General features: G+C 44.5%; 4 protein-coding genes across 6 annotated transcripts in view; 2 read left to right on the plus strand and 2 right to left on the minus strand.

The window, feature by feature from the left end:
• Window positions 1-217: 217 nt before the first annotated feature.
• On the plus strand, window positions 218-3,921 carry lysmd3 (LysM, putative peptidoglycan-binding, domain containing 3). Its single transcript, XM_062382209.1, has 3 exons — window positions 218-357; window positions 1,459-1,734; window positions 2,293-3,921. The coding sequence occupies exons 2-3, from the start codon at window positions 1,468-1,470 to the stop codon at window positions 3,007-3,009; spliced, it is 984 nt and encodes a 327-aa protein (XP_062238193.1). The 5' UTR covers window positions 218-357; window positions 1,459-1,467; the 3' UTR covers window positions 3,010-3,921.
• On the minus strand, window positions 3,751-9,624 carry polr3g (polymerase (RNA) III (DNA directed) polypeptide G). Of its 2 annotated transcripts, none has more exons than XM_062382212.1 (8): window positions 9,400-9,624; window positions 9,142-9,265; window positions 5,856-5,985; window positions 4,950-5,015; window positions 4,805-4,864; window positions 4,638-4,699; window positions 4,330-4,458; window positions 3,751-4,230 (listed from the first exon to the last, which is right to left on the minus strand). In XM_062382212.1, the coding sequence occupies exons 2-8, from the start codon at window positions 9,250-9,252 to the stop codon at window positions 4,141-4,143; spliced, it is 648 nt and encodes a 215-aa protein (XP_062238196.1). In that variant the 5' UTR covers window positions 9,253-9,265; window positions 9,400-9,624; the 3' UTR covers window positions 3,751-4,140. The 2 variants fall into 2 exon arrangements, with proteins under 2 accessions (XP_062238196.1, XP_062238195.1); XM_062382211.1 differs by having other exon boundaries at window positions 9,380-9,624.
• Window positions 9,625-9,736: 112 nt separating this feature from the next.
• mblac2 (metallo-beta-lactamase domain containing 2) lies at window positions 9,737-12,900 on the plus strand. The gene is made up of 3 exons (XM_062382210.1): window positions 9,737-10,383; window positions 11,553-11,767; window positions 12,153-12,900. Exons 1-3 carry the CDS (start codon window positions 9,942-9,944, stop codon window positions 12,324-12,326), a joined length of 831 nt encoding a protein of 276 aa, XP_062238194.1. The 5' UTR covers window positions 9,737-9,941; the 3' UTR covers window positions 12,327-12,900.
• A 4,957-nt stretch (window positions 12,901-17,857) lies between these two features.
• Window positions 17,858-27,550, minus strand: part of rtkna (rhotekin a) — a 61,630-nt gene continuing 51,937 nt past the window's right edge. The window contains exons 4-11 of one of the 2 annotated variants that reach the window (XM_062384667.1): window positions 26,128-26,245; window positions 25,821-26,045; window positions 25,555-25,649; window positions 24,443-24,549; window positions 24,130-24,261; window positions 22,983-23,148; window positions 21,904-22,008; window positions 17,858-20,755 (exon numbers count right to left, since the gene is read on the minus strand). In XM_062384667.1, the coding sequence (XP_062240651.1) occupies window positions 20,037-20,755; window positions 21,904-22,008; window positions 22,983-23,148; window positions 24,130-24,261; window positions 24,443-24,549; window positions 25,555-25,649; window positions 25,821-26,045; window positions 26,128-26,245 (1,667 nt within the window). In that variant the 3' untranslated portion in view covers window positions 17,858-20,036. Of the gene's footprint in view, window positions 20,756-21,180; window positions 21,282-21,903; window positions 22,009-22,982; window positions 23,149-24,129; window positions 24,262-24,442; window positions 24,550-25,554; window positions 25,650-25,820; window positions 26,046-26,127; window positions 26,246-27,550 lie in introns of those variants that run through there. The other variant, XM_062384668.1, reaches the window with a different exon arrangement.

Below are 27,550 nucleotides of genomic sequence, written 5' to 3' on the forward strand. Positions count from 1 at the left end.
AGCCCTCAAAAAGCCAATTCATTTGCCTGAAAAATTATATCCTTACAATTTCGATGATGCACTGACTATCTGCCATTGCTTGTCAGTGCTCGGGCCCTACAAACATATGGCCTTTACCAGCTGTTAACTTGAGCTATAGCGCCACCTTGTGTCGGACGGTGAGGGGTTCGCAGCAGGGTCACTGGTGGTAACGTCATCACGTCGGTATTGTGTTGACGTGGCGTCAGCAGCTTCAGCAGCAGCTAGCAGCAGCTAGCAGGCAGGTAACAGATAAGGTGAGGCTGGAGCTAATCCTCTGGAAGAAGCAGGATGGATTTCACTCAGCACAACTGATCGATCTGCGCTCACTTCTTCCAGGTAACGACACTTGCTAAGGACTTTATACTAGTAACATGTGATCCGTAAGCACTGACTGAACTGTGCGAACCTCAGCAGCTCCAACAGTTGGACGCTAGTTAGCTCCGGCTTAGCTGTTTCGGACGCAGCCCTCAGTTTGCTAAGTGAACCGAGTTGTTTAGAGTTTATTACACTTTTATTAGCACAAGACCGAACCCTCTTTAAAAGACGTTCATCTGTTAGCTTAGGGAAACGCGTTTTTAAAGCCGGTCGATGACGACTGGACTCCTGTGAGTGCTGAGAGCAGAGAGACTGGGGTGGAGCAGAAGTTTGATTTTCGAAAAGCCAATTGTTCCTTTAAACCCGAGTTAACATGAGGGTTACGCCACTCCGGCGTCAAGTCGATACGAGCTCAGTTGGTGAATGCATGCCTGATACAGAAGAGGATCTGTGTGCTTGTGGCTAACACCCTGGATAGCTACATGCTAACCTGGCTACCTCAAGTTTGCTCAGGAATCCGGCGTCGGGCTCATACAGTTTATGGTTCAAATTCGTCGCCCGGAGTGAAACGTGCTCAGCTCCCGGCGCCTGTGCTGAAGAACAGACATGTAACGTTATCTGATGAGATGCGACGATAGCTAATGGTTTCCCCGTGTTCCTAATGGCCATCGTAAACAGAGGACCTTGACATCTCTGCGGACTGATAGCGCTCCCAGGGATGAAACGTATAATTGCTGTGAGTAGACGTAGCTGCTGGCCTCACGTGTTGATTACAGGTCCCAGAGAATGACATGTAGGTTTGCTGGTGCATGGTGGCAGCTTCCAGATCAGTCTCTTGATATCATTATAGTCAGATTCCTGCAATCTATCTCTTACACCTGTTCAAACTGGTGAGCGCAACAAAAGATTAGACAAAACCCATGTCCAGTTGCAGTAAATCAGGTTTGCTGGTGCATACCACACCACTAGCCCATTGCTTTTATAACCATGTGTTCTGTGTCCCTGTAGTAGACCACATAAAGCCGTTCTGTCAGTTGTTCTAGGAAGAGTGTACCTTGCTGTTATCAATGCAGAACATACAGTGCAAGGTTCTCATGTTTATCTCTGCTCCTCCCATTACAGTGAAACAAAATGTCCAGTAGAAGTCAGCACTATGGCTTCCAGTCGGCCACCATGGTGCAGCCTGCCAACGGCGGTCATGCCTATCTCTTTGGAAACAACGGCTCGGAGAATGACCTGTCCGAGGAGGATGGCGAGATCTACGAGCTGCGGCCTCGCGGCAGAGAGAGGCTACGGAGGAGCACCTCCAGAGAGAGGATGGACGACATCATCTACCTGAGCAGAGACATCCAGGAGGGGGACACCCTGAACAGCATTGCCGTGCAGTATCATTGCTCGGTACGTCTTGGTCGTAGATCACTGTGTGTTTGGCTTTCTGTGCTCGCTCCTGTTGGGAGAACTCAGATCTTCATTTCCATACTGAATGAGACCATTATTTTCCTCTTGACACGCTGCATAAAACACACAAGTAGTACTCCGACATGAACTCTGGAAAATGTCAGGCAAGGTTGGGGTTGACAACGGGAAAATGTCTGAAAATTTAGATGAGCGATGATGCTTGAGTACAGCATACAGGTGCCAGGATGTGACCTATAATTCCCCTGCCAAAATCACGTGTTCTAGTTTACAATATATCAACACTGCCCCTATCGCCAAAAGTTAGTTTTAACATGCAAAGGAAAGTTTTTCCTTTGCATGTTAAAAACAATGAATTTGCCTGCTTTATATGCACAGCGGCATGTTGAGTTATTTCCCTTAGACCATAGATGGTTTTTCCCACAACATAAAAAACTGGTTAGGTCAGAATACATAATATTAATTTGCATAAGTATTAAATAACTTTGAGTGTCTTAATTGAACTAAACTAAATGCATCCTTCTTCTTTGTGTTCTCCAGGTGGCTGACATTAAGCGTGCCAATAATCTCCTGACAGATCAGGACTTCTTTGCGTTGCGTTCCGTTAAGATTCCCGTGAGGCGCTTCAGCGTCCTCACAGAGACTCACAGCACCGGGCCTGGGAAATCTGCCTCGCCCTCAGGAGACGGGCGCCTTCCTCAGATCTCACCTGTTACCTCCCTCCCTCCCGAGTCCTCCACAGACTCTTCCTCTTCTACAGACAGTGTGGAAGGATTCCTCCTGGAGAAGGACAAGGATATTGAGCGGCTGGTGAAATCCACAGGGCCGTCTCGGAGCAGCCTAAATGAGGTGGTCTCCTCCTTAACGCTGCAGCAGCAGCAGCCACTGCTAGCAGACGGAGAGTATAAACCCGCACAGAGAAAGGACCCTTATTATGGAGCAGACTGGGGCATGAGATGGTGGATGGCAGTGGCCATCATGCTGGTTGTTGGTATTGTCACGCCTGTGTTTTATCTGCTGTACTATGAGGTTCTTGTGAAAGCTGATGTCAGCCATCACGGCGTCCCTGAACAAGCCAATGGCAGCATGCCACATGGAAATCTCCATGGCAATAATTTGGACCCTCATGTTGGAGAAAACAACAATGTTGGAGCTGGGCCTGGACATCTTGCTGGAAATATGGTTAAAGGAGATCCCTCAGAACTGGATGTGGACAAACCAGGAGACGGTGGACAAGGAGGCCATGAGAAAACATAGCAAGGGATTATAATTTTATATATAAATTTGTTGCTAGTTAAGAGACCTAATAAACTGGGTCGATGCTCACATCTTTACAAGTTTTTAATAACTTACTACATCAATGCAATCTGACTAAGACAGTCTTTTATATGGTTGAGAGACCAGAAATAAGGGTTAAAGCCACAATATTTCCATGTGTTGCTCCACAGTCTTATGCTTTTGAACAAGCAGCACCTTTGGGCTGAAAACAGATCCAGCCGTCTCTGCCAGATGTGTCGCTTTTGACAGACAAATGTTACAAAAGGTTGAACTTTTCGGAACCGATGTTAAGTCTGAGTTTGTGTCATCAGCAAAGCCAGGAGAACCTGTGATGTTTTTGTCATCTGGGCTGCTGCATCTTCAGGAAACTCCACACTAAGACAGAAGAGCCCTCAACCGTTTCCACAGTGACGGATCAGTGACCAAACCTTATGAGGATCAATGCTGGGGATTTGATTTAACTCCAAATCCACAAAATAACTCAGATTGGTCCAACTCTATTTGTTTCCGTGTAAAACATTTCCCGACACCTTTGGTTGCAAAAGTATGAATGTGGCCTCCTTTACACTCAATACAGAATTAATTTATTTCCCTATCAGTATTGGGAGTTCCCCGGAGAGAACTGTGTTTTGTGGAAAACAAATTCATTAAAAACTGTTAAGAGCATGGTGAAGAAAATGGGGAAATGCACAGTATTCCCACAATGACTCAAACTTGTAATTATGTAATTTCAGACTTTGTTATATAGCCCTTTTATTTAATCACCGTGTTCATATTTTATGACAAAGCAGTTTGTGTTGTTGACAGTATGTGCCTTTAAGCCTGTGGAAGAGTGCTACAGGCTGGATAATAAATAAATCTATTTTGAATAAATTATTGCCAGTATGCACATAGTTTGGCATTTTTCATTTACAGAAATCATTAAGGAAACATTGCTTCTCAATACTCACACGCACACACACACAAAAAAAAAAAACTACTGCAAACTAAACGATCACTCTGCTGAATAGCAATTTCAACTTATCTACAATATGTAACTACTAGGAATAATCACAGTGATCATTTGCTCCTGCAGTTGAACACTTGCTTGGTTTGTGAGGTCTTGTGGTTTCAGTACGTGGCTTCAGTATCCATATTGTCGTCACTGGCTGCAGCAAAATCTTCACCGTTGTCAAAATAGTTATCTATATAGTCGTTTTCCTACAGAGAGACAAACGGAAATTAGACTTAAACATCGACCACATTCAATTTACTTCCAAAAACACAGCAACGATTTTGTGTCATAATTTGTCATCTAACCTCTTCAACATCCTCTTCATCGTATTCTTCCGCCTCGATTTCCTCCTCCTCATCCTCATTCTTCTTCTTCTCCTTCTCATTCTCGTCGTCAGATTTTTCTGCGTTCCCGTCGTCTTTCTTTGCCAGTTCCTGAAAGGAGGACAGGATTCATGTGTGTAAAGCATGCCGGCTCATAAGGACATAAACATCCTGAGCTCATGCACTGCGATAACATGACGCTTTCACAAATACATGATACATCTATCAAATCAACAGTGTGCATAATGTGAAGTAGTTGAAAACACAGATTGAAAAGATGAGAAGCTTACATCTAATTTAGTCATCATGTCCGCTGAGTCTTTGATTGACACCTTCGTTGTTTTCTTTGCAACTGTTGGATTTAAGCATTTGACTTTAATCATTATGCTTACAGGATTGAAAAATAGCTTTTTAGGATTGTTTAAAATACCATCACATATTTGGCTTTAATAAATACCTGCTTTAGCCCGGGGCTTTTTCTTCTGGGGCATCAGTTCTTTGGGGAAAAGGTTCCAGTCTAAAATATAAAGAAGAGGCTTTGCTTTAGTTTCCTTTTTCTCTTAGTTTGATCTCGTCGCATTACACTGGTTTAACGCAAGTACCTGGAATCCATTCTTCATCCACCACCTTGCTCTTCTTCAGGTATCGCTCCGTGTATCGCTCCACTTCTGTTTCAAGTAAATAAAGAGCAAGTTCTTTCTCAATACACTTTAACAAGTCTCAGTTCACTCTCAAATCACACTCGGCAGTTTCAAAGAACCACAAATGTGGACAACCCCCCACTGGGTGCTAGTTAAATCATGTATGATATGTTTGGACTATATATAGAATCACATGTCACTGTTGCCATAGATATAATCTAATAAGTTGCCAGGAACTTAAATTCGATTTAGTGTTTTACCAACACAAATCTTCGAAATAAAGCATCCTAAAAAAAAAATTGCTGGGACTCGAGGTGGTGCTGGGCCGGCTGTGGGGGGGGGGGGGGGGGGGGGGGGGGGGGGGGTTGTGCATACCCACCTCATTTGGCTTGGTTTAACCCCACTCCTTGCTATAAAAGGTGCATTATTCACCATTATGGTATTATTTAATAGTATTGGTCTCAATGACGTTGACAATTCTAATAGATAATTTTCACATTTTATTAACATATTGATAATACGAGTATATCAGTGACATTATACATGTATATCACTGTAAGAAAAAAGAAGAGAACAAACTAAATCTACTACATGTTGACATATTCACCTCCCTGTTAACCAGGGGAACTCTGACAGACTCATAAGGGGCAGACCATAGAAATCATATCACAGCATCCAGATCAGACAGCAGCTGTAACTCAATATCTCGACCAGAAGCCGGCCTTTCTCTTCCTTTTCCCAGATATGACCCTAAATTAAACGTCTCACTTCCTAAGTGCTGCATTATCTCAGCTCACGGCAGCCGATGGACTTGCCGTGGCGCTTCTATCAGATGTCAGGTTTCTAATGCACTCCTCTCCTCCTCACCTGCTTTATTGCACAGAGGCTTGATATTGTGCGGCAGCCGCTGCATTGTTCCCCTCATCTCCTGTTTCAGAGCCAACATGTAGTCCTCCTCTTCGCCGACTTTCAGCGGCACTGGTTTAAAGTCTGTGTTCTAGAGAAGATGGGATGGTGGAGGGAACATGAAACAGAAATTCATTATTTTCAATAGAGACCATAGAGCAGTATTTTTGAAAAGTTTTGTCCCTTCAACAGATACATTTTAGCTTGAACTACAACAATTACAACAATTTCAACTTATGTTATCAATAAATAGGAAATCAAAATTGTACCAAACTGATGCTAAACCCGATCTGAGTGCAATGATAAAGTGACAGTTAAAATACAACCACCAGGAGGTGGTTGGTTAACTATAACCAACCACCTCCTCGACCCGCTGCAGTTTGCCTACAGAGCCAACAGGTCCGTAGACGATGCAGTCAACATGGGACTCCACTTCATCCTCCAGCACCTCGACTCCCCCAGCACCTACGCCAGGATCTTGTTTGTGGACTTCAGCTCCGCATTCAACACCATCTCTCCAGCTCTTCTCCGGGACAAGCTGACCCAGCTGAGCGTGCCTGACCCCACCTGCAGGTGGATCACCAACTTCCTGACCGACAGGAAGCAGCGCGTGAGGCTGGGGAAGCTTGTCTCTGACACCCGGACCATCAGCACTGGAGCCCCTCAAGGTTGTGTGCTCTCTCCTCTCCTCTTCTCCCTCTACACCAACAACTGCACCTCCAGCCATCCCTCTGTCAAACTCCTGAAGTTTGCCGACGACACCACCCTTATTGGATTAATTTCCAATGGGGACGAGGCCGCCTACAGAGAGGAAGTTAACAGCCTGGCTTCCTGGTGCAGCCAGAACCACCTGGAGCTGAACGCTTCAAAAACTGTAGAGATGGTGGCAGACTTCAGGAGGAGCCCAGCCCAAACCGCCCCCCTCACCATGTGCGACTCCCCAGTTAAAACAGTGGAGTCATTCAGATTCCTGGGGACGATCATAGCACAGGACCTGAGGTGGACGGAGAACATCACCTCCATCACCAAGAAGGCCCAGCAGAGGATGTTCTTCCTGCGGCAACTGAGGAAATTCAGCATGCCGCGGAAAGTGATGGTTGAGTTCTACACAGCCATCATTGAGTCCATCCTCACCTCATCCATCACCGTTTGGTTCGCTGCCTCCACTGCCAAGGACAAGGGCAGACTGCAGCGGATCATTCGGTCAGCTGAGAAGGTCATCGGCTGTGACCTGCCGGCTCTCCTAGACCTGTTCCACTCCAGGACCAGAAAGAGAGCAGGCAAGATCATCGCTGATCCTTCCCATCCCGGTCACCACCTGTTCCAGAGACTTCCATCTGGGAAAAGGTTCCGGGCCGTCAGGACTAAAACCTCGCGTCACCTGAACAGTTTTTTCCCCATGGCAGTGGGGCTCACAAACAAGCCCCCCCCATCACACTGACTCTGCTGACCCCCCCCCCCCCACCCTCGCACATAATTTATAACACTACATTATTGGCACTACCACCAATCTTTGCACCTTAAAACCGAACACAACACATTTACTGTATATATTATTTTTTCGATATTGTTGTTTTTTATATTGATGTTTATATTGCTCTATATTGTTGTTTTTATATTGTTGTTTGTAAAGTGCACCAACCACACCAAGGCAATTTCCTGTATGTGAAAATATACAAGGCAATAAAAAGAATTCTGATTCTGATTCTGATTCTGATTCTGACACACCAGACTGACAGGTAATGGTGCACAGGCTTTTAGTATAATTTAGAAATAACTGCTTAAAAATATTGAATAAATAATTAAATACAGAAATTGAAATTGGGGAACCAGTTGTCAGGGGAGCTTGAGATAAATTCTCAGTCAGGCATAAGAAAACATTGACTATTGAGTTCTTTCAACCTTAGCAAAGTGGAAACTGAGCAAAATGGACCCTCAGGGGCCTCAACATCCCCTGGCATGTCCTGTAGTCTGTAGAGTAATGCATCAAATCACAATGTCATGGCTTGTGTGCAAAATAGAATCAATCTGTCATACAGTGCAATGTCCTTAAAGAGCAGTGTGATGCAGGAGGATACTTCTACAATGCACATAGATTATGAGGAGGAGTCAATAGGGGCCCATGTTAAACCAAATCATGTTAACTTGACCATGACAGGACGCCATGACATATTCTTTTTACCCAACTAGAATTATACAAATACACGTATTTCACTTGTTGTACATCTTTTTTAAATAGAATGAGCAAATTTATTTAATATCTTAACAACCAATACTGATGAGGTTAAGTTGGAATTCTACTCTCTGTAAAAGGTTGTGCAGTTTAACAATTTGAGGGTGAATTCAACATACAGCAATGTAATATGTCTCAGTGGGATCTCTTTGTGTGTGTGTGTGTGTGTGTATACTTGTTTGGTTGGTTAAGGGCAAGTTGTGAATTGGGTTTAAGGTTAAAGGGATAGTTAAAAAAAAACCTTTAGGAGTCTCAGGGATAAACAGTGTTGCAGCCAAGGCAACCAACTTTTTCAGACAATAAAAAAAAAAGAAGCACAACATGCCTCCATACTGCTCATGTGGTGTCATCGGCGTCAGCTACACCAAGTTTTGTAATTGACACCAGTTTTCCGGGAAGTGCGTGAGAATGTGAACGTTGCTCCAGGGAAGATATCAGAGGACATTTAGGCTTAAAACTTTGTGCAAATGACGCAGTTTTGAGCAGAAAATGTAAAATGTCAGGGCTTGCGTACACCTGGATGACTCCACACGAGCAGTATGGCATGTTGTGTTTTTTTTTTACATCTGAAGAAGGGATCCTGATTACTTCAATCGTATTGGGTTCAGCTGCAACACTGTCGCAAGAAGTATTTTGTGGGCCCCCACACTTCAACCACCCCTCCATCTGCGTAGTGGTGAGTAGATAATGAGTGACTCATCAGGATAGCTGGGAAAAACTGTGTGTGTGTTCACGTGTGTATTGATTATGTGTGCGTGTACTACAGATAGCTTTGTGAGGGCCATTTGGAGCTTGGCCCTTACGGAGTGGGGTAAGACCTGGTTTAAGGGTTAGGCATTTAGTTGTGATGGTTAAGGTTAGGGTATGGGGCTGGGGAATGGATCATTACAATCAATATGACTCCTCACTCAGACAAAAGCACAGGAATGTGTGCGGAGAGAGACAGAAAGAGAGACAGAGTGATAGAGACAGAGTGATAGAGAGAGAGCGAGAGAGAGAGACTAGAGTACTTACTGGAAACAGTGGCGTGGGCCCCACCCTGGCCTCTGGCATGCCGCCCCTGCCGATGCCCAGAGCCTCGAGGTTGAAGCTGAAGGCAGCGGCTCCTCGACCCCTGCCGGCCATGTCTGCGTGTCACCTGCGACACAGAGTCCACATGTCAACGTCAGCGTCCGTCCGAACACGTGGTCCGTGTGTACAGACCACAACAACCTTAAAACACAGCGGCGGCGCCCTCTCCCCTCGGACTTACAGGAAGATGTGGATACTCACTAGGGGAGCGTTTAGTGACAAACTGCACTAGATGAGAAGGGAGCTCCTAAAAGTCCATGTGCTTTCAGATCCACTCAGCGGCTTTTAGCCTCTGGCGAGCTTCCATGCTTTCACTTTACGTGTGAGAGTCAGTGGCTGAGTGTTGTCAGTTGTTCTGCACCTTAAACGACTCGTCAGATCACTATGTTTAAGGCTAGATCTGCTGAGGAGCTGCTGTTTGCTAACACCGGCGTGGTGGACACACTCTGCACACTCAGCGCGTGTGGAAGTGTGCCTTTAAACGACCCCGCCCCGCGCGTGACGACACAGAGGCGTGGTGTCTTTTACGCCAAATAGTAGCGCGGTTTATGATGACGTCTCCCGCCAGGTCGCCCAATCGTCGCGCTCTCCTTTCACAAGGGCGTGCCGGCGGACACCATCAATTCAGCCTTGAATGAAAACATAGCACCGTTAGCTCAGGAGGCTAATCCCCGCTGTGTGCAGGTTCATCTGACAGCCCCGTTCATCCTCACCGGCTGACCGCCACACGCGCAGGAGGTGGGATGGCTGCGACCGACTGGTACGCTCACAAGTCGCTCGGAGACGGACTCTTCTGGATCCAGGAGCGGTTCTTCCAGTCGGAGAACCGCGCCAACATCTGGCTGCTGCGCGGCTCGCACCAGGACGTGGTCGTCGACACCGGTCTGGGCTTGAGGAGCTTGCCGGAGTACATCGACGCCATGGGGCTGCTCGGCAAGGACCCGCAGAAGAAGAACCCGCTGCTGGCCATCGCCACCCACGCCCACTTCGACCACTCGGGCGGGCTGCATCAGTTCCAACAGGTGGGCGTCCACAGCGCCGAGGTCGATGCCCTGGCTAACGGCGACAACTTCGAGACGGTCACCTGGCTCAGCGACCGGGAGATCGCCGAGGCTCCGTCTCCCGGATGGAGGGCGAGGCACTACAAAGTGAAGGCGGTGCAGCCCACTCACATCCTGCAGGAGGGTAGGTACAGCGGAGGAGAGGCCTCCTCCGCAGGTGTGACTTAGGGATGGAGGGGGGCGCTGTGATCGAGGGCCAGGTCTGAATGCATCAGTCAGGTGATGAGCATTATAGAAGAGTTAATGGCCGCGGCTTGCTGTAGTTTGCACAGCATGCACATTATGTTCCACTCTGAATCCTCTCCATCCCCACAGGAGGCTCTTACTGCACAATAAATTTGGCAGAAGACCAGAAATGACTAACACACACACTAACACACACACACACACATATATACACACACACACATATAGAGGTAGAGATGGACAGATGGTGTAGGCTATTATTGGGTATATTTGATCAGATTTCCGGTGAATATAGGTGCTACTTATTAAGGTTTAAATGTTTTATTACAATAAAATATATAAGTGCAGAGAGGTTATGTCAAGAGTTGAGCATCCTAAGCAAATTTCCAATCATTGAATGCGAGACAATGTGCGACTCAGATTTTTTGGCAGCTTTTTTATGCCTTTGTTATTTTTCCTTGCAGAGCAGTTCTATTTTAAGCCGTGGTTCAGATTCTGTTACATCAAAGAGAGGAAGAAGAGAAGAATGCAAAGACTGGCCACGCACTAATGGAAAACGTCCCATAGACTAGAATATGAACATCCTCACAGCACTGTTTTACCCATCACACCATGTTATTAGCAGATACACCTAATCAATCTCCTGAAGATATAGGTGTTTGTATTAATTTCAGGCAGCATAAAGGATGCTGCATGTGCTATCGGCTGAGCTTTTCTCCGCTTCTGGACTGAAACTTTACCTTTTAGCCTTTTTATATTCTTACACAGTGTAATGCCTGCACCGCCGCTCTATACACCAACTTGTTCTGCTGTGTCAGAGCCACTGCTGCAGTGCAGTTAAAATACGTCGTTGGCTTCTCTGTGGCTTTCATCCGGTCTGGACCAAAACACTGTTATATACAGAATGTCCAAGATGCTGCACATGATTATGATGAAAACACAAATGCACATGTAACCCTGGTTTGAATCAGATAAATAATGAAGAACATAAGGATTTAATCCGTTAATGATATGCATGTGATGTGGTGCAAAGGTGAAAGTTATATTTTGGTATGTGTGAATGAATCTGAAGACAGGATCCAGACTCTCCCCCTCTCCTGTCTGCAGGTGATGTCATCAACCTGGGCGACCGGCAGCTGACAGTGCTCCACATGCCCGGTCACTCTCGGGGCAGCATCTGCCTCCACGACCGAGACAACAAGTTGCTCTTCAGCGGAGACGTGGTGTACGACGGCGCCATGATTGACTGGCTGCCCTACAGCCGAGTCAGTGATTACATCAGTAGCTGCGAGCGTTTGGTGGGGCTGGTGGACAGCGAACAGGTAACACTGAAACACACACACACACACAAAAACACTGTCTCGGGTCATTAATTGAGATTCACAAGTTTTATGGTCCTGAAATTATGCTGTTGACCAGGAGTATCTTTATACATTTTATGTGCTAAGGTGACTCTTGTGCACCACCTTTTGCAATAAAGTTGTCTGACAGTTTACCAGCAACTGTGCTTTTCTGGAAAATGTATGTTGTAGAGAATAATAACCTTGTAAATCTAAACATTTGCTATCATTAGTTTTTCAGCTGTATGTAAATCATCCTTATGCACCACGCACACTTAGAATACTGAGGAAAGGAATACTGTTTCACATCACATGAGGTCATGTTCTGTTCACCATTTGTCTGAGAACTGGAAATGTCATTAACCAGGTTGACCAAGTCCTCCCTGGACACTACAATACCTTCGGAGCAAAGCGGCTCCACCGGCTTGCGACCTCGTATATCAGCCGAGCTGGGACGTGCCCTGCGAAGTTCTCCACGTTCGCCTGGAGAACCCTGGCTGGGGTGGCGCTGCGGGCGTGCAACCCACGGAGTGTCTGTTAATGTAGAGGGGATGATCACGGAGCTGGACCAAGCGTTTAAATGCACAAACAAAAACGTGTGTAAATATGCTAGAGTGAGGTGAGGAGGGGGAGGCACCCCTCATTTGTCTGTAACTGTAACATTCATTTACTTATGTAATCCAACAGAATTCATATAATTGCCAAACTTTTAGTAAAATACCCCCATTGGGTTACATAAGTCAATAACTAAGCATCATATTTAACATATTATATAAAGTATCTATTTGTGTGATTGTGTTATATACTGATGATTATGTATATGTTGATCTGAATATGATGATGTATGATTTTTTTTTTAATACTCTAAGCAAATGCTTAGTTACAATAGCACAACACTGATAGAACTCTGCACTGCAAACAGAAAGCAGGGAGATTTGGGTTTGCAGCTGAGACATTTGAAACAGTCAATATGGCCATAGTGTTTCTCTATGCATACTCTAATGCTCAGTGAAGGCTCAGCATCGACTACCTCCTATGTTTGTAAGAGTGCTTTGTATTATCCACTAACTGCGGCTTTGCTATTGAAACATTGACAATAAAGCCTCTGTTCTACCTGCCTGTCTTCATGCCTCCACAACATGGACTGCTGCAGCTTCAATATGGAACTTTATCTTGTTCACAGAAGAGTCGAGCTCCTGTGGGATTTCTTACTGGAGGAAGGAAGAGAGGCAGAATAGAAATGGACAGAATATGATCCATATTATGCTCCAGGTGCAGAGTATTACAAGTATATCTCCGATCTGATGGAAATATCTTGCCCTGCAGGGGAATGTGTTCACTGTGATACAGAAGAGAGACGATTACTAGATTTATGTGCAGATATTAACTTGTGAACACTGCATGGTATAGGTGAGTTATAAGTGTCTAATTTTCCTATATCGTTGGAAGTTTCACAGTAAGGAACCATAAGGGCCCCAGGACAGCACCTACCTCAGCCAAGGCTAACGGCTTACCTTGTCATCTTAAAATAAGATAAAAAATAACCTGGCTGTGACTGTTTATGTGGATCTGCTTTAAAACCGTATAGATCAGGGGCGGCTCCTGGTACAGGCGACATAGGCGGTTGCCTAGGGCGCAAAATGCCGAGAGGGCGGCACAAGAGACTGATTTATCATGACGTGACACATGCAATGTAAAACAATACAGTAACGTCACACCATCATCCTCTAAGCCCGGGACTCACCGGAGCTTTAAGCGCAGCGAAAAGCGGTCCGCCTCCTTTCCTCGCCCATGTTAAATACTTGGGCTGTTCGCACCGGCTGCATGGTGCCGGGAAGAACCGGGAAGCGCCGCGACCGGCCACACACACAAGCACATCATCTCCTGTGGGGGGTTGGCGGCAACAGCTTTGCGTATGTCCGTCACCTGTGAAGACCAGCTTCATTTACCCCTGAACCAGCGCGGAGAAAAGCGCTCACTGGGCCACAGGGATGAGCCAGTCCCACGCCACTACGCTGCCATGGGTGGAAGCAGGACACCATTGGAGACAAGAGCTGGGTCCAAACTCAGGGGATTTTGATTAGGGCGAAACAACTGTTGTGTCCCTAACATTTCAAAAGAGAAATTCACCATCTCGACTGTATTCAGAGAATCTTTTCAAATGGAACCACGATGTTTGAGTCATTACGGTATAACCAGCTTTATAACTTTACTTTCACAATTCAATCACATTTCACTCAGTCTTTTTAGTTTGTTCTATTTTTATTCAAACCCAACAATTTGCAAGCACTTTTCAAAAGCACAACTGAATTCAACACTGTCTCGTCTTCCTGGGGATAATGGTGCAAATATTTCCAAATTTACAAAAATATCTATATATTAAAAAAATATATATTTATTCTGTTTATTCAAATTAAATAAAATTAATTTAATTAAATTATTTTTTATATTTAATTTACATTAAATTAAATGAAAAAAAAACAACTGCGCGCACTTCCTGCGCAGAAGTCTATTGCGCAGAACCGAACTGCGCACATCCTGCGCAGAAGCCCAGAAGTTTTCTTTTGTATTAATTTTTTCTTTGTTTTTTTTCTGTTTTTTATTTAATTAACTTAAATAGTGTATGATATTTAGCAATTAATGTGATTGAATTCCAGCCAATTTTAAGAGTTTAGTATATTGCCGGCATGAAGATGGGAAAGAGGGGGGCTTGAACGCCCGACCATCTTGTTGGAGAACCACCACTCTACCCGCTAAGCCACAACGCCTGCTAATTCCCACGAGGAACTAAGCACAATAAGAAGATGAACAAATTATCGTGCAGGTGTCCGTTTCATTCTATGCTGTTTCAGAGAAAATATTTTCTACTTTTTTTCATATATTTCACAGCCTAACTTAAGTTACTTTATATTTTGGATTTTAGATATTGGATGATTTAACATGCTTTAGAAACCTATTGTTAGAGAATAACCTAGTAGTTTACAACCTTGTCTTCTGACGCCTTACAAGATCATAGTCTGCTACTTTGCTAAGGAAAGAAGACTGCATAGTCACATGCAGTATGCGTTGATAGCACAGCATCCTGGTTTAAACGTTACTATCAACACATCTCCTTTGGTACTCTGTGTGCAACAAGCATACTGTGTCAGGGTGAAAATTTTAATTAATTCCACTGATATAGTTCAAGCGACAAAAAAGTGTTTTACTAACTGTTACGCCCCTGGTTCTAGTGGAAACAGAGACATAACATGTGGTGCTTCTCCCCATTCTTCCCACTCCAAAGCAGGCCAGTGTCACCACGTGTTTCGGGGTAGCTTTTTATTTTCACTTCAGAGGGAGAGAAGGCCAACACAAAAACAGAAAAAAAAATCTATCTCCCTACCTTCCTGCTACAAACCAAAAATGGTAACAAAAAGACAAAAGCTTACCTCACTCCTAAACCAGGAAACACAGGAGAAAAAAGGGTAAAAGAAAATGGCTTCTCCCTCATACAGGGCTACCTCACACAGTTTTCTACTTTCATACATTTACAACAAACTCAGACGGTGGATTGTTCTATATTACGCAACAAAACAATACTTCAGCCAGACACTGGTCCCAGTTGGATGTGGGAGAATTTGTGAAGAGGAAGACTGCAGTCAGTCAGTGCTTCAAGTAGGCTCCTCTTTTCACTGGCCAATCCGGGAGCAGCCATCAGGCGGCTCACGCCAATCAGCAGTTCCAACCTGCTATCAATCGGGCACACACACACACACACACACACAATCAAAGAAGACTGCTCACACTCTAGGAGGAGGAACAGAACAGTATCACATATACACACCCAGGGTCATAACACTAACAGGAGAAAACTTCCTTCAAAGTCTTACACAACACGATATGGATGATGGGTACACAGTTTTAGCGATGGTGGATACTTGTGTATTCGAAACAAATGAGCTGTTAAAAGACCTACCTCGTCCATAGCTAACCGTCAAGTAGATAAACTACAGGTCTATTAGAAGAAAGTAGATAAACCATTAATATTAGAAGAAGAGAATTTCCTTCTCAAACAGAGAAACTGTCTCTGTTTATACCTTAATCCTCATATAGCTTTTAACCCAAAGCAAAAAATTAAATCATTTCAACATGCATCAGTAGAAATTCAATTATCTGAAATAGTTTTAATTAAACATGCACTTGTCAAAGTGTAGGTGTGCTATGTCTTGAAAAACAGCTTCGGATTCCTATCACTTGTGTACATGTACCAACTTTCTAGAGGCCAAGTATGAATTAAGAAATGTGAAAATGGATTAAAAAAAAATGACTGTACTTGTGTAACAGTGTATTGCAGATAGGTGCATCATTGTCAGCTGTAAAGCCATTACAGTTTATAAGTAGGGTCGCATCAAAAAGTAATTTCACGTAAATATCAGCAAACAGCTCCAGAAGGTTTTGAGCTACGACCAGACACTCTGAAGGGACATAAAATGGAGGGATATTCCAAAGGAAGCAGAGAAACAACACATCAAGGCATAGCAAGAGAGATGGATGGAGTTGATGTGTTAATATTCCAATGAGACCAAGTATATTTCCTGTCAGCTTCCCTCTTTAGCAATGTGCAATATTAAATTAGCTTGGACCCCTAAAGAATGTTTATATTAAACTATGAAATGGTCTCAATCTCCTTATTCGCCTTACCTCAATGTTTGTCCTCCCTCTCTCAGCACCAAAATGACAGGCAGGAGGTGGGATCACATCAGATACGATGCAGCGAATCCAGCCTGAGCAGCGATCCAGGTCTCAAACAGAACTTGTCCCGCTGGGTGTCAGAGTACGGCCATGGCGAGTTGACCGGCATATGCCGATCCACTCGACGCCGGTGGATACACAAAAAGAGAAAAACAAAACTTAATCACAACGACCTCACAACACTTCCTCCTAGCAGTATGATGCATACAAAGAGAAATATAAAAACCTACTCATTTAGGCAGCATAATAGGGACATTTGCTGATGTCACCACCCGTGGCTCCGTGGACAGGCAAGCCAGCATCTAAAACATCCTCCTGGATGGATCCCTGTGTGAACAGTCAGGCGGCACAGAATTTGCGCTTCCGCCTCAAGTGTGTCCCTGACTTACACACTGCGGTGATAGACTGCAGTAAGAGTCAAAGATGAATCAAAAAAAGATTAAATTATCAGGTGCACAATTCAGAAAGCACTGCAAAGTAGAGGAGGAGAAGAAAGAACAATATTGAGGTAAGAATCAACCCGATTGTGGACATCATTAATGTTTATTTTTGTCGACAGGACATGAAATGCTATCAGTACAGCTGATTTCAGACTCTTTTTATAGTTTTTATTATATATTTTTATTGCTTTTTATAGCTTACAGTTTTGTCTGCCTGTGTGTGCATTTGTATACAGTCCAAACTTTCTTGGGGATGCATGACAGTTTGCGTGTGTATGTTGCGGGGGCGCCAATTTGAAATCTCGCCTAGGGCGCCAACATTGCCAGGGTATAGATTCTTTCTTTGATCATCCTCCACTCCTTCACAAAATTTCATGGGAATCAGAACAATAGTTTTTCTGTTATCCTGCTGACAAAGAGACTAGACTTGAACCCTAGATTTCACATCGACGCCAAGGCCCAACAGTCCCCTTCAAATCAATCAAGCTGCAAATTTCACATACTTATCAGTTCTCAAAATGTGCCAGACTTTGTTCATCAGGATCTATGAATTAATTCCTTGGAAAACAGTGTAAATGTTGAAGAAAGTGAAAAAATAATTATGGTTCCGCACCTAAATTTAATGGCTTCTTCCTTAACCCCTACAGATTTCGTTGAAACCAGTATAATAGGTTTGTCTAATGTTGCTCAAAATTTACCAAACCAAACAAATCCCCACAAATCAACCCATATAAGGACCGGGGTGAAAGGACCTCTGAGGTGGAGGTAGTGAAATATTAATCTGGAACATTAACTTTTAAGTTTTACCTCTGGCTATTTTACATGTATCAAAAACGTGAAATATAATATTGAAAGTCAGATCATGGACAAGACAGATAGAATACACACAAGGCAATTTTGAGTCGATAAAACATTTATTATAATTAATGTTATATTATTTAGGATGAGATTTCAACATTTCTCAATTTCTGTTCACCTTCTCCGACAGCGTACATGCAGAACACGGAGTCTGCCACCAAGGGAAAACAACTCTTGCAAGGATATAACATTCAATGTTATCTATATTTGTAACAGTTAAAAGATCTGCACATCATCCGTTAACAACATGATAATCAGGTATCAATATATAGCTGCATTTATAACAAAAATTCAATAATATAACAAAAAGACAAAAGAGAGGTTTATTTGTTAACTTATAAAATTAATTTACAGTAACAAATGCTGCTTTCCAAGCATTTGACAGGCATGTTTCTTTTTAAAATCTTAGTAAAAATGGTTTTGAGAGTTCTGATCCCCGAGAGGGAATCTTTTACCAAAGTAAGTCCACAGCAGATGACAGAGAGAGAAGAGGGAGAGGCTTTACTGCGCTGACTGAGACTCCCTGGCATGATCCGGTTATTTTCTCCTTATTAGAGGCAACTGCTGTGAGTTGATTTAATGGCAAAAACTTGCATATTTAAAAACACTGTTGGCAGTGAAAACCATTCTAGGTTTGCTGTTACCACTGTATAATAACCTAAAGCTTGACTTTGTCACCTCCGCCAAGGAGGTTAAGCTTTCATTGCTGTCTGTAAGCAGGGTTATGCAAATACTACTGAAATGAAACTTGGGTGAAGGACGTGGAACGGGCCGAGGGAGCACCCAATACACTCTGGCGCAAATCTGTGCATAGTGGTGCATCAAAGGTTTTTTTTTTAAATTTCTTCCAAATTGAGTGGGCCTTTTTGGACATTTTCACTTTTTAACAGGGAATAACATGGATCTATTTGGAAATGTTTATATTATCTATGAGTGTGTGCAATTCGGTGCGGATGGATTGGATTTAAGGGGACTGTTAGGCCTTGGCGGAGGTATGTGCTATACTGAGTGCCGTCTTAGTTTCATAATTTACTGTCACTGAACAATTTCTTAAATTCAGCCATGCAAAATAGTTTCCAAGTTTCTTTCTGTGTGGCATAATAACAAACTGAGTTTCACATTTTATTGGATTTTTCATCAGTAGGAGTCAAGATTCAATAAAATACTACAATGCCGTTGTGAGGCATTGTAGCACAACTGGAGGTATGGCTTGGGGTTTTCAATTCTACTTAAGCTTTGGTTAATTTCAGTTAATTGGAGGGGTTTTTTTCTATGTACGCATGGCTTTTTGATTTCATCCCGTCAACAATGTGCAGATACATGTTTCGAAAAAGGAAAAAAGCAGAGCACAGATTTTTTACCCTGAAGAGATCACAGTTATAACCAGTACAGTTAGTATGAGCACTTGCATTAAGTCGAGCTTTCACCAGAATCATTGTTGAAAATGATCTCAAGTAGTTTTAACATTTGAACTGTTTAGTGTAATCCTCATGCAACAAAAATAAAAACAAAAACGGTGCATAGTAATTTCAGGAGAACCACAAATATCATCTGCTGTGTGACTGATTCGAAAATGACACTGACGTAGATATCACAGTACAGGCAACAAACACCAACCCTCCTCCACACTGACACAGTCTACATGTGGAAACCCTGGACTGATTATTATGTTCCTCTCGCCACATGCTCGCTGGCTTTCATAGCATTTACACCGCAAACCTTTATTTATAAAACACAGATAAGAATCATCCAGTCAAAACGCTGCCAGTGCATTTATGAAGATGACCTTGACACAATGTTTGAGTGGCCGGGACGGCTGAGGACAAAACCAACCTTATCCAGTTCTAGAGAGCAGGCGCCGAGTGTGGCCTGATAATCAGAGCAAGTCTTGAACACTAATCACTAGCACATCCATGATTTCTCAAAGCAAGCAGAGTACCTCCCATTTAGTTTCAGATCCACTTCAAAACTCTGGCAACCCTGTAAAGACGAAGAGACGCCTGAAGTGATTGTCTTTTGTGTGAGGAGACGTTCCAGTTTGCCCCAGGAGGGTCCTCCATGAGCTATCGTCCACCAGGAGGCAGGCTTGAGGCAGCTTATCCTACTCAGGGCTGTGCATTGGGCATAGCAGATAGCCTGAGGTTGGTTCACATGTTAAGCCTGTTAAACCGTGATGTAATGAGTACTATTGCCTTCAGGTCAACATTAAATGTCTGCCAGGTTCACACCTGACTTTGGAGCCAGTTGCGAGGATCAAGTCTGGCCCTGAGGTTCCTGAGGCTGCGTCGAGCCGGGGAGGGCCTGGAGAAGGGGACTCCCTCAGATGACTCAGGGCTGTGGCTGCTCTCGCTGTTTGTGGAGCTGTTGCTGGAGGTGGAGCTGGAGCAGGAGAGCGTGGTCTGCATGCTGCGCTGGGACAGAGGTGATCGCGCGGAGATGGGTATAGCGGCGAGCAGGGAGGAAGGAGCAGGCTGGCAGGGGCAATGGAAGGTGCCTCCTCCTCCTCCGAATCCCCTCCCTCGCAGGGTGCTGAGCTTGGCATCCAGCGACAGGGTGCGCGGCCTCAGACGGGAGGGGGAGGCTGACATGAGAGAGAAGTTTGAAGAGGGCTCGGGCCAGCCGTGGTGTTGAGAGCAGGGACTGGTGCTGCAGTGGCTGTCGCTGTCGGAGGTCAAACTCACGTCTGAGGACAGCAGGCCAAGCTGGGGGCAGCGGTCGGGGCTCATCGGCCTCCGGGGCAGACGGCGAGGGGAGCAGGGACTGTGGCCAGACAGGCGAGAAGTACAGGGACGGGGGCGACCAGCGCTTTTCGGGTTGTTCTCCTCAAACAGAGACATCCAGGGGTTAGAGGTGCCCAGCTGGCTGCGGAGCTCCAGCTCCTGCAGTCTCCGAGCCAGGATGTCTGACACAGTGCTGCTGGGGTCATCGGATGTCTCAATAACTGCAGGAGAGATGCAGGAAAGCTCATCATTACACTGCTGTAGTGGTTAAAACGATTGCTTAGTTTCTTCAATGTGCATTTGTATTAGTCATGCATTGCACACTTGCAAAAATAGTGCAAACAAAAAAACACATTTACAAATTATATATTGTACATTCGGATCCCGCTCATTTTAATAGAGATAATAACTTAGGACTTCCCATCTAGGTGTGTCTCAGTGCTGTTGAATTAATGATGATGGAACAAAAACATCCCATCTCGTAATGTTTTGCTGAATTTGCAAACCATCATCAAGTCGAACCTGATGCTGAATATGACATAAATCCTGAATTGCATCGCTCCATCCAGATGTCAATGCAATCCAGCCTCTGCAGAGTGCAGCATCTAGCACAGACTCATTTGTACAGAGCCCTACTCCTGTTACTTCACCTGTCGTTGTAATAGGATGAGAGCAGAGCACGAATCTCAGCAGACACAGCGTTATCCTGCAGCAGGAGACCCTCACAGGAGGGTGTGGCAAGAGGGGCTGCCAGCGGCGGGCGAGTTAGGAAAACAAAGAGGCAGGTGAAAGGGAAGGGGTGGAGAGGAGAGGAGGTGTGCAACAGGTGGAGTTCGGTTTGTGTGGTTCGATGGTCACGACAGAGATTGATGTGTGTTTATTAAGGAAATGAATGTTGAGGCAGGATAAAGATTCATTCAAGGTTAAATGTAATTCACCCATTCAAAAAAATGGGGAAATTTGGTAGGGAATGTGGAGTTGATCGTGAATAATGTATGAGGACATAAGGAAGTAATAAAGGAAGGACAAAGGAACACAAAGCCAAGGAGTGATGGATTTGGGACACACAAGGAAATATGAATAGAACAGAGAGGAAAAGAGAAACAGAAGACAGAAGTAAGTCAGTGTGTCAGAGATAAGACCCCTTCTATCTACAGAACAGAGAAGTAAAGCAGAGTGTGAGTTCCAGATATCGGAGAGGAAAGTTTTTCATTGTGAGAGCATCTCTCATGCACATGGACTTGAGGTATTAAAGCTACACACAGTCACATGCAGTGCAGGCACAGTGCTTTCTCTCCCTGTCTTCCCTCTTACTTGTCCTTTAAAGTGACCAAAAGCGTTTTCTTAATCAGGAAGGTGGAGGTCTTACCCATTTCGTGGTAAAGAGAGCCCTGTTTTGGTGTGACAGGAGCCGGCTTCCTTGGTGATGGCTGTTCAATTTTCATTAAGTCATCACAGCACTGCTTCCACTGGCCTGTGTGACGGAGAACAGCATTAAGCTTCAACAAACCGAGCAGCAGAGAGAATAAACAATAGACTGTTAAGATGGACGACGTGTCTCTGCTTACTCCCCATGTCCAGAAATTAAGCTAAAAATCTTAAGAGTTATAGAGTCTGTGCAGTAGATATCAGGGGATAGAGCTGTGGTAGTGAGGTCCCAACCTTTCAAGCAATCGCGATTCAGTCTCAGCTGCAAGTCATGACATTTCACCCTATTTTATAACATCAAATAAGTTATTAAAACCAAACTACTTAAAATGACAGAAACCATTTTTGATAAATACGTTTTTAATTATGACCTATACTGCAGCCAGCCACCGTGGCGGTGATCAAGCTGCTTTATCTGTGTCTCAGTTCAGGGTTGCGTTTGAATAACTGATTGTGTCACTGCAGTGCAACTAGGCTTTCCCATTTGGACGGCTCCTTCCAATGTGTCCTTTAATCTCTGAGAAACAAAGGCTCAAGTGGGCTGATCATTCCCGGCCCAAACTATCCCACAATTCATTGCACTTCAGTGACAAACTGAATTTTAAAGAGGTAATGGCATCGGCAGGTGACATGTCTTCCATGCCTGTCAACCAAACAGCTAATGGTGCATATGTTGGTGCATTAAAACTTTCTTGAATGGTCACACTTCAGCTCTGTTGCTAGACCACAGCAGTAAGGGTTTGACGAGATAATAAACTCAATCACGAAAAGCCTTGTAGATGATGCCGTCTCATTTCAGTTTGGCCTTAGTAATCTACGCAGTCCGCAAAGGCTGCACCCTTTGGGGGCCGGACCTGAATTGGGACAAAGGTTTCAGCTTCACTTTTGGGAGTAATCAAGTCGTCCATCTTTATACAAAGTCAATGAATAACCAATATTTTATGCCCTTGAGATTTTGGTCTTTTAAGCAGCTTCTGTGACATATGTGACATATGTGAGTGGCTGTATGCATCTGCTTACTCATATCGTAGAAATGTTGCCAGAAGGCCTCCATCCACCGGTGTGTGTCCTCGCGGCCGTCAGTTGTCAGAGTGTGTGTGACCTCCTCTCCTCCATACTGGTTGCTGATGCAGATATTCTGAACTTTACTGTGGGGGTCTTTCTCTGACGCACGTATTCTGGTCTCCTGAAACAAAGCACGAACAAAGAATAAAATCATCTGCTACAAAATGGCTACAATCAGTAATGAATGCCAGGAACAGAATTATGTGCTTGAGCGAATGATCAATACGGCCGTTGTAATTGTTAAGTCCCACTGAAAATAAGCCCTCAGTAATAAAAGCCACTAATTAGTCCTCTTCTTCCAAACCATTTGCCTGCAGCAATTACCTTAACAATAGGAGCAGACCTCTGAAATTCCCCGGCTTCTCGTTCTACTCCAAACGTGACTGTGTGTGACCACTAGAGGGCAGTGTTGCTCCTTTCATTCATCTATCCCTCACGCCTACATCCTCACACCTCCTCAGACAGCTGACTAACTAAAGGATCAGATGGACCTGATCTGATCTGACTGACTTGGCTGTGGGTCAGCTGTGCGCTCAGGGTCGGAGGCTACAAAAGACTGAATGAGTCACTGTGGAAGAATGTGACGCCCCACAGGCATCAGGGACACAGAGACTGGGAAGAAGATGATTGAGAACCTGGCTGGCTGGTGCAAGGACAAACACAAGGATAGGGAGAACTATTGGACCGTTGGGTCTTATTGTGTGTGCAGACACTTGAGAAGATAAGATTAGTTTCGAAATCTTTAACTCTTTTCTTTCCAGATATCCCTGCTCCTGTCTTGCTCAATATTAACAGCTACACCCAGAAAGCATTGCAACCGAACCATCGTTTTCTACACTGACAGCTACGTGCCTTGCTTGGGGGCATCTTGATCCAAGATACTGAGGGAAAAACTCATTTCTTATTTACTTTTTTTCCCTCAGACCCTACCAGTTGGCTTAAGATTCAAACTGGCAGCAATCCACAGGCCTTATGATTGGAATGCCTTAGGTGTTACCAGAAATACTAAGCTGTATGTTTTCTGCAAGGCAGGATCAATCTCCGTAGACCTTTTTCCACATTTCGGATAGCTCCTCTGTTTTCATGCGATTCCTTTCCTGACCTTATTGATAGCGATGGTGAAAGCTGGTTCGACATTTGCCTCCACGTCTTCTTGCCGGTGGTAGCAGAAGAGGCTTGTTCCTTTCAGAACAGCGTAGACCTTTCTCCAGCTCTGGGGGTCACCGCCGCACTGCTGCAAGGTAGAGAAAAGATTGATTTAGTGGGTAGTACACGAAACACAATGAGAAATGGTATCATGAGAGGCAGAGGAGGGGAGTGGAGGGGAAGAAAACTATGAAAAAAAGACTTCTAACAAGATAAAAGCTACTGAAACCCTGAGAGGGAAGAGTACCAGCAGATAGCTGTGAACTTACCTTAACTTTCAAACATCCACTCATCACCTGTTGGGTCATACAGCGAGGCTGGGCTGCAAGGCGGCAACACATGCTGCCGTAGAGGGGCACCCAGTATGAAGACTCCTCTGCAGGGAGAGAAGCATGGATGGCTGGATGAGCAACACCATTAAAAAAATATGAATATTCCCTTATCAGATTTATAACATATATAATCACATGCATCAACGCCGAGACGCTAACACTTCACACAAACCCCTTTAATAAGCAACATAAGGCACAGGGCCGTATAAGACCCAAAGGGATTACCGCCAAGGAAGTTATTTGTTTATTGGAATTTGTGTGTTAGCACCATTACACAAAAAAATCCCCAGATCAGGGAAAAACCCATTCAATTTTGGTGCAGATCCGGAACAGGGGGTGGATACTGGAAATTTATAAATTTGTTCACTTTCTTTAACATTTTTAGACATTTTCATCAATAGGGTGGGAATAATTTGTGGCCCTTGATGAAAACAATCTCTATGATTTGGTACAATTTGGTGTAGCTTGATTGAATTAAAGGGGACTGTATTCCGACATGACATTCCAAATTCACACACAGCATGCACAATGACAGGTTTGACACACAGACACACACACACTTCATCCCCGCGTCACGCTGAGCCCCCTTTAACACCCAAAACCAGGCACAGGGGTGTAAAAGAGTGGTAGCTGCAGGGAGCGTCATGAAGTGCAGCAATGAAACCTTACAGCAGGCTGAAGGGCCAATGAATAAAACACTAGGGGCCTGTCTGAGGGTCCGGGCCCTTGTTAGCCCACATCATTACAGTTTTACACAACAGTCCCCTCACTGGCGCAGCCTCTTATTACTGTGACCTTGACAATGGCTGTCTGTCGGATAGCACGGTGACGGAGAGCGAGGACAAGGGGGGGAAAGGGAGGGGAGGGGCAGACGCACTGTTCGCTGGGTGTAAGGAAATTATTGGAAGGCAAAGAGGAAACGTGGAGACAGTGATGAGTGAGAGAAGGACAAGAATCAGACAGATGGCTGGTTTGGCAGAGAGAGAGAGAGAGAGAGAAAAAAAAGCAGATGATGAGCAGGAGACAGATTGATGGAGGCTGCCACTCACCGTTGCCGGAGATGGTGAGGTCGTGCGTGCGGAAGCTGTCCTGGACGTGCGACAGTGACAGTGTGGTATGCGCCAAGAGGTGGTACTTAGGGCCTCTGTCAACACATGAAAGAGCGAGACATAAATTAATTCATTGTTCAGTGGAGCATGCGTGTTTACAGAGAAAAACAGTCTCAGAGGAATATCCATTATTCGTCTCCGTTATTGCTCCATTCAGTCTATCTGGCATCAAATGAAAGCGCGCCATTAAGTCCAAGCAAACTCACGGTACAGAGGGAACTGGCAGCAGGAGGGGAGATGCCCCCCCGTTGCTGACAGGACTGCACGGCCCAGGCTCCATGGCAGCGCGGAGCTTCTTCCCCGCTGACCGGCCCAGGGAGGAGCTCAGTTTACTGGCGAGCTTCCTCGGCGTGCTTCCTGCTGAGTAGTCGTCCTCCGAGCAGCAGCTGTACAGCTCGAGGCGCAGCTCAAAGCCCGGGCTGGCTTCAGAACTGTGAAAGGGTGTCAGAGTCACTGTCAAGAGGTACGTGAGGTTTTTATGTGACTATTAAAGTTTAAGTGCCGGTGACTTACAATACAATGGTGTTGTCAAAGCAGATATCGGTGAGCGTGCGGTCCACTATCACCATGTCTGTGTCAAAGATCTCTCCTCCCAGCTGCAGCAGGCAGAACACAGCACATCGATGGAGCTCTACAAAAAGAACATCAAAAAAATGAAACACTACATATATGAGACGTCTCAGCCGTAGAGTGTATATAAAGATGGTTGAAGCGTCTCAACTTCTTCCCACTATCCAGAGCGAAGCATTTGAAGAAAGATAGATATAGATGGAGCAGTGATATTGTGGTCCAGCTGATACATGAGCTCGACCAATCGTGAGTCAGTCTCAACTGACTAAGAACTGACTAAGAACGACCTAAAACACAGAAACCAACTTCGAGGAAAACCCGTTTTCGTCGTGTATTTTGACTTTTTAGCTTCATTTTCAGTTCCTACAGCCTTCGACATTTATGTGACTGTTTTAACAAAGTGTTGAGACCTGAGGTAGAGATGACATATGACCTGAGTGGTTAAAACTCCTCCACCCGGCTGACATGAACTGTTGTGAGTTTCATCCCTGCTGAGAATGCAGCCTTGTTAGCGGTTGTGTGGCTGAAGCTGAAACACAATGGCGTCTAATGTTGCAGTAAACAACAACTCTTGCCTTCTCTATACATTGAAAATAAAGCCTCTGGGAATACAAATGCACCGTGAAGATGCTGTAGTGCTGATTTATGGACAAGCACAACAGCTTTGCATCCATAATAACAGGAAAGAGTACCTTGGGAATCAGTGTTGTAATATAAGCAATATGGAGAAGAATAGGCCACTATTCTTCTTCTTTTATTGTGTTTCTCCTCTTCTATTGTACAACTGAAATCAGGTGAGCATCAAATTCTCATAAAACTCAAGGTTAATACTGAAAAGGCTAAGGAAGGTGGTCTGCTCCGGTCTATGCCACATTGACCCTTAATATTCAAACGTCATTTTTAGGGAGAACAATGAGTTCTCCCTAAAATATGATACAACATGTGAGAGACGAACGTGCTTCACTCCTCCCTGTCTCCTGGGCTTGGTTTATGTCTCGGTGTGCTTAATGACCTTGACTAACGGCCTCATTAAGCTTTGTTAAGAGTCTACTACCTGTCTCCTGAGTTCATTTACATGCATGGGCCATGCAGATTAATTCCATTGAAGTTGCCAGGGGAGAGAGCAGAGCACGGACGCTAACCCACATTGACTTCATCAAGAGGGGGCGGGATAGAAAATGGTCAATATAAAGATTTCCATTTCCGATATTTTACAGTACATCATTGGATTCTGAAATGCCCAAGATATATTTAAACACGACCTGGTTATTAATGAAAATCCATCCTACAAAAACATTTCAAGAGGGGTCCTTAAATGTTCAACTACAGTTTCCATTTGCCTCCCAGTGTTTTCTGTCTTAGGACC

Source organism: Platichthys flesus, chromosome 3 (assembly GCF_949316205.1).
Source record: "Platichthys flesus chromosome 3, fPlaFle2.1, whole genome shotgun sequence".
Taxonomy (NCBI): domain Eukaryota; kingdom Metazoa; phylum Chordata; class Actinopteri; order Pleuronectiformes; family Pleuronectidae; genus Platichthys; species Platichthys flesus.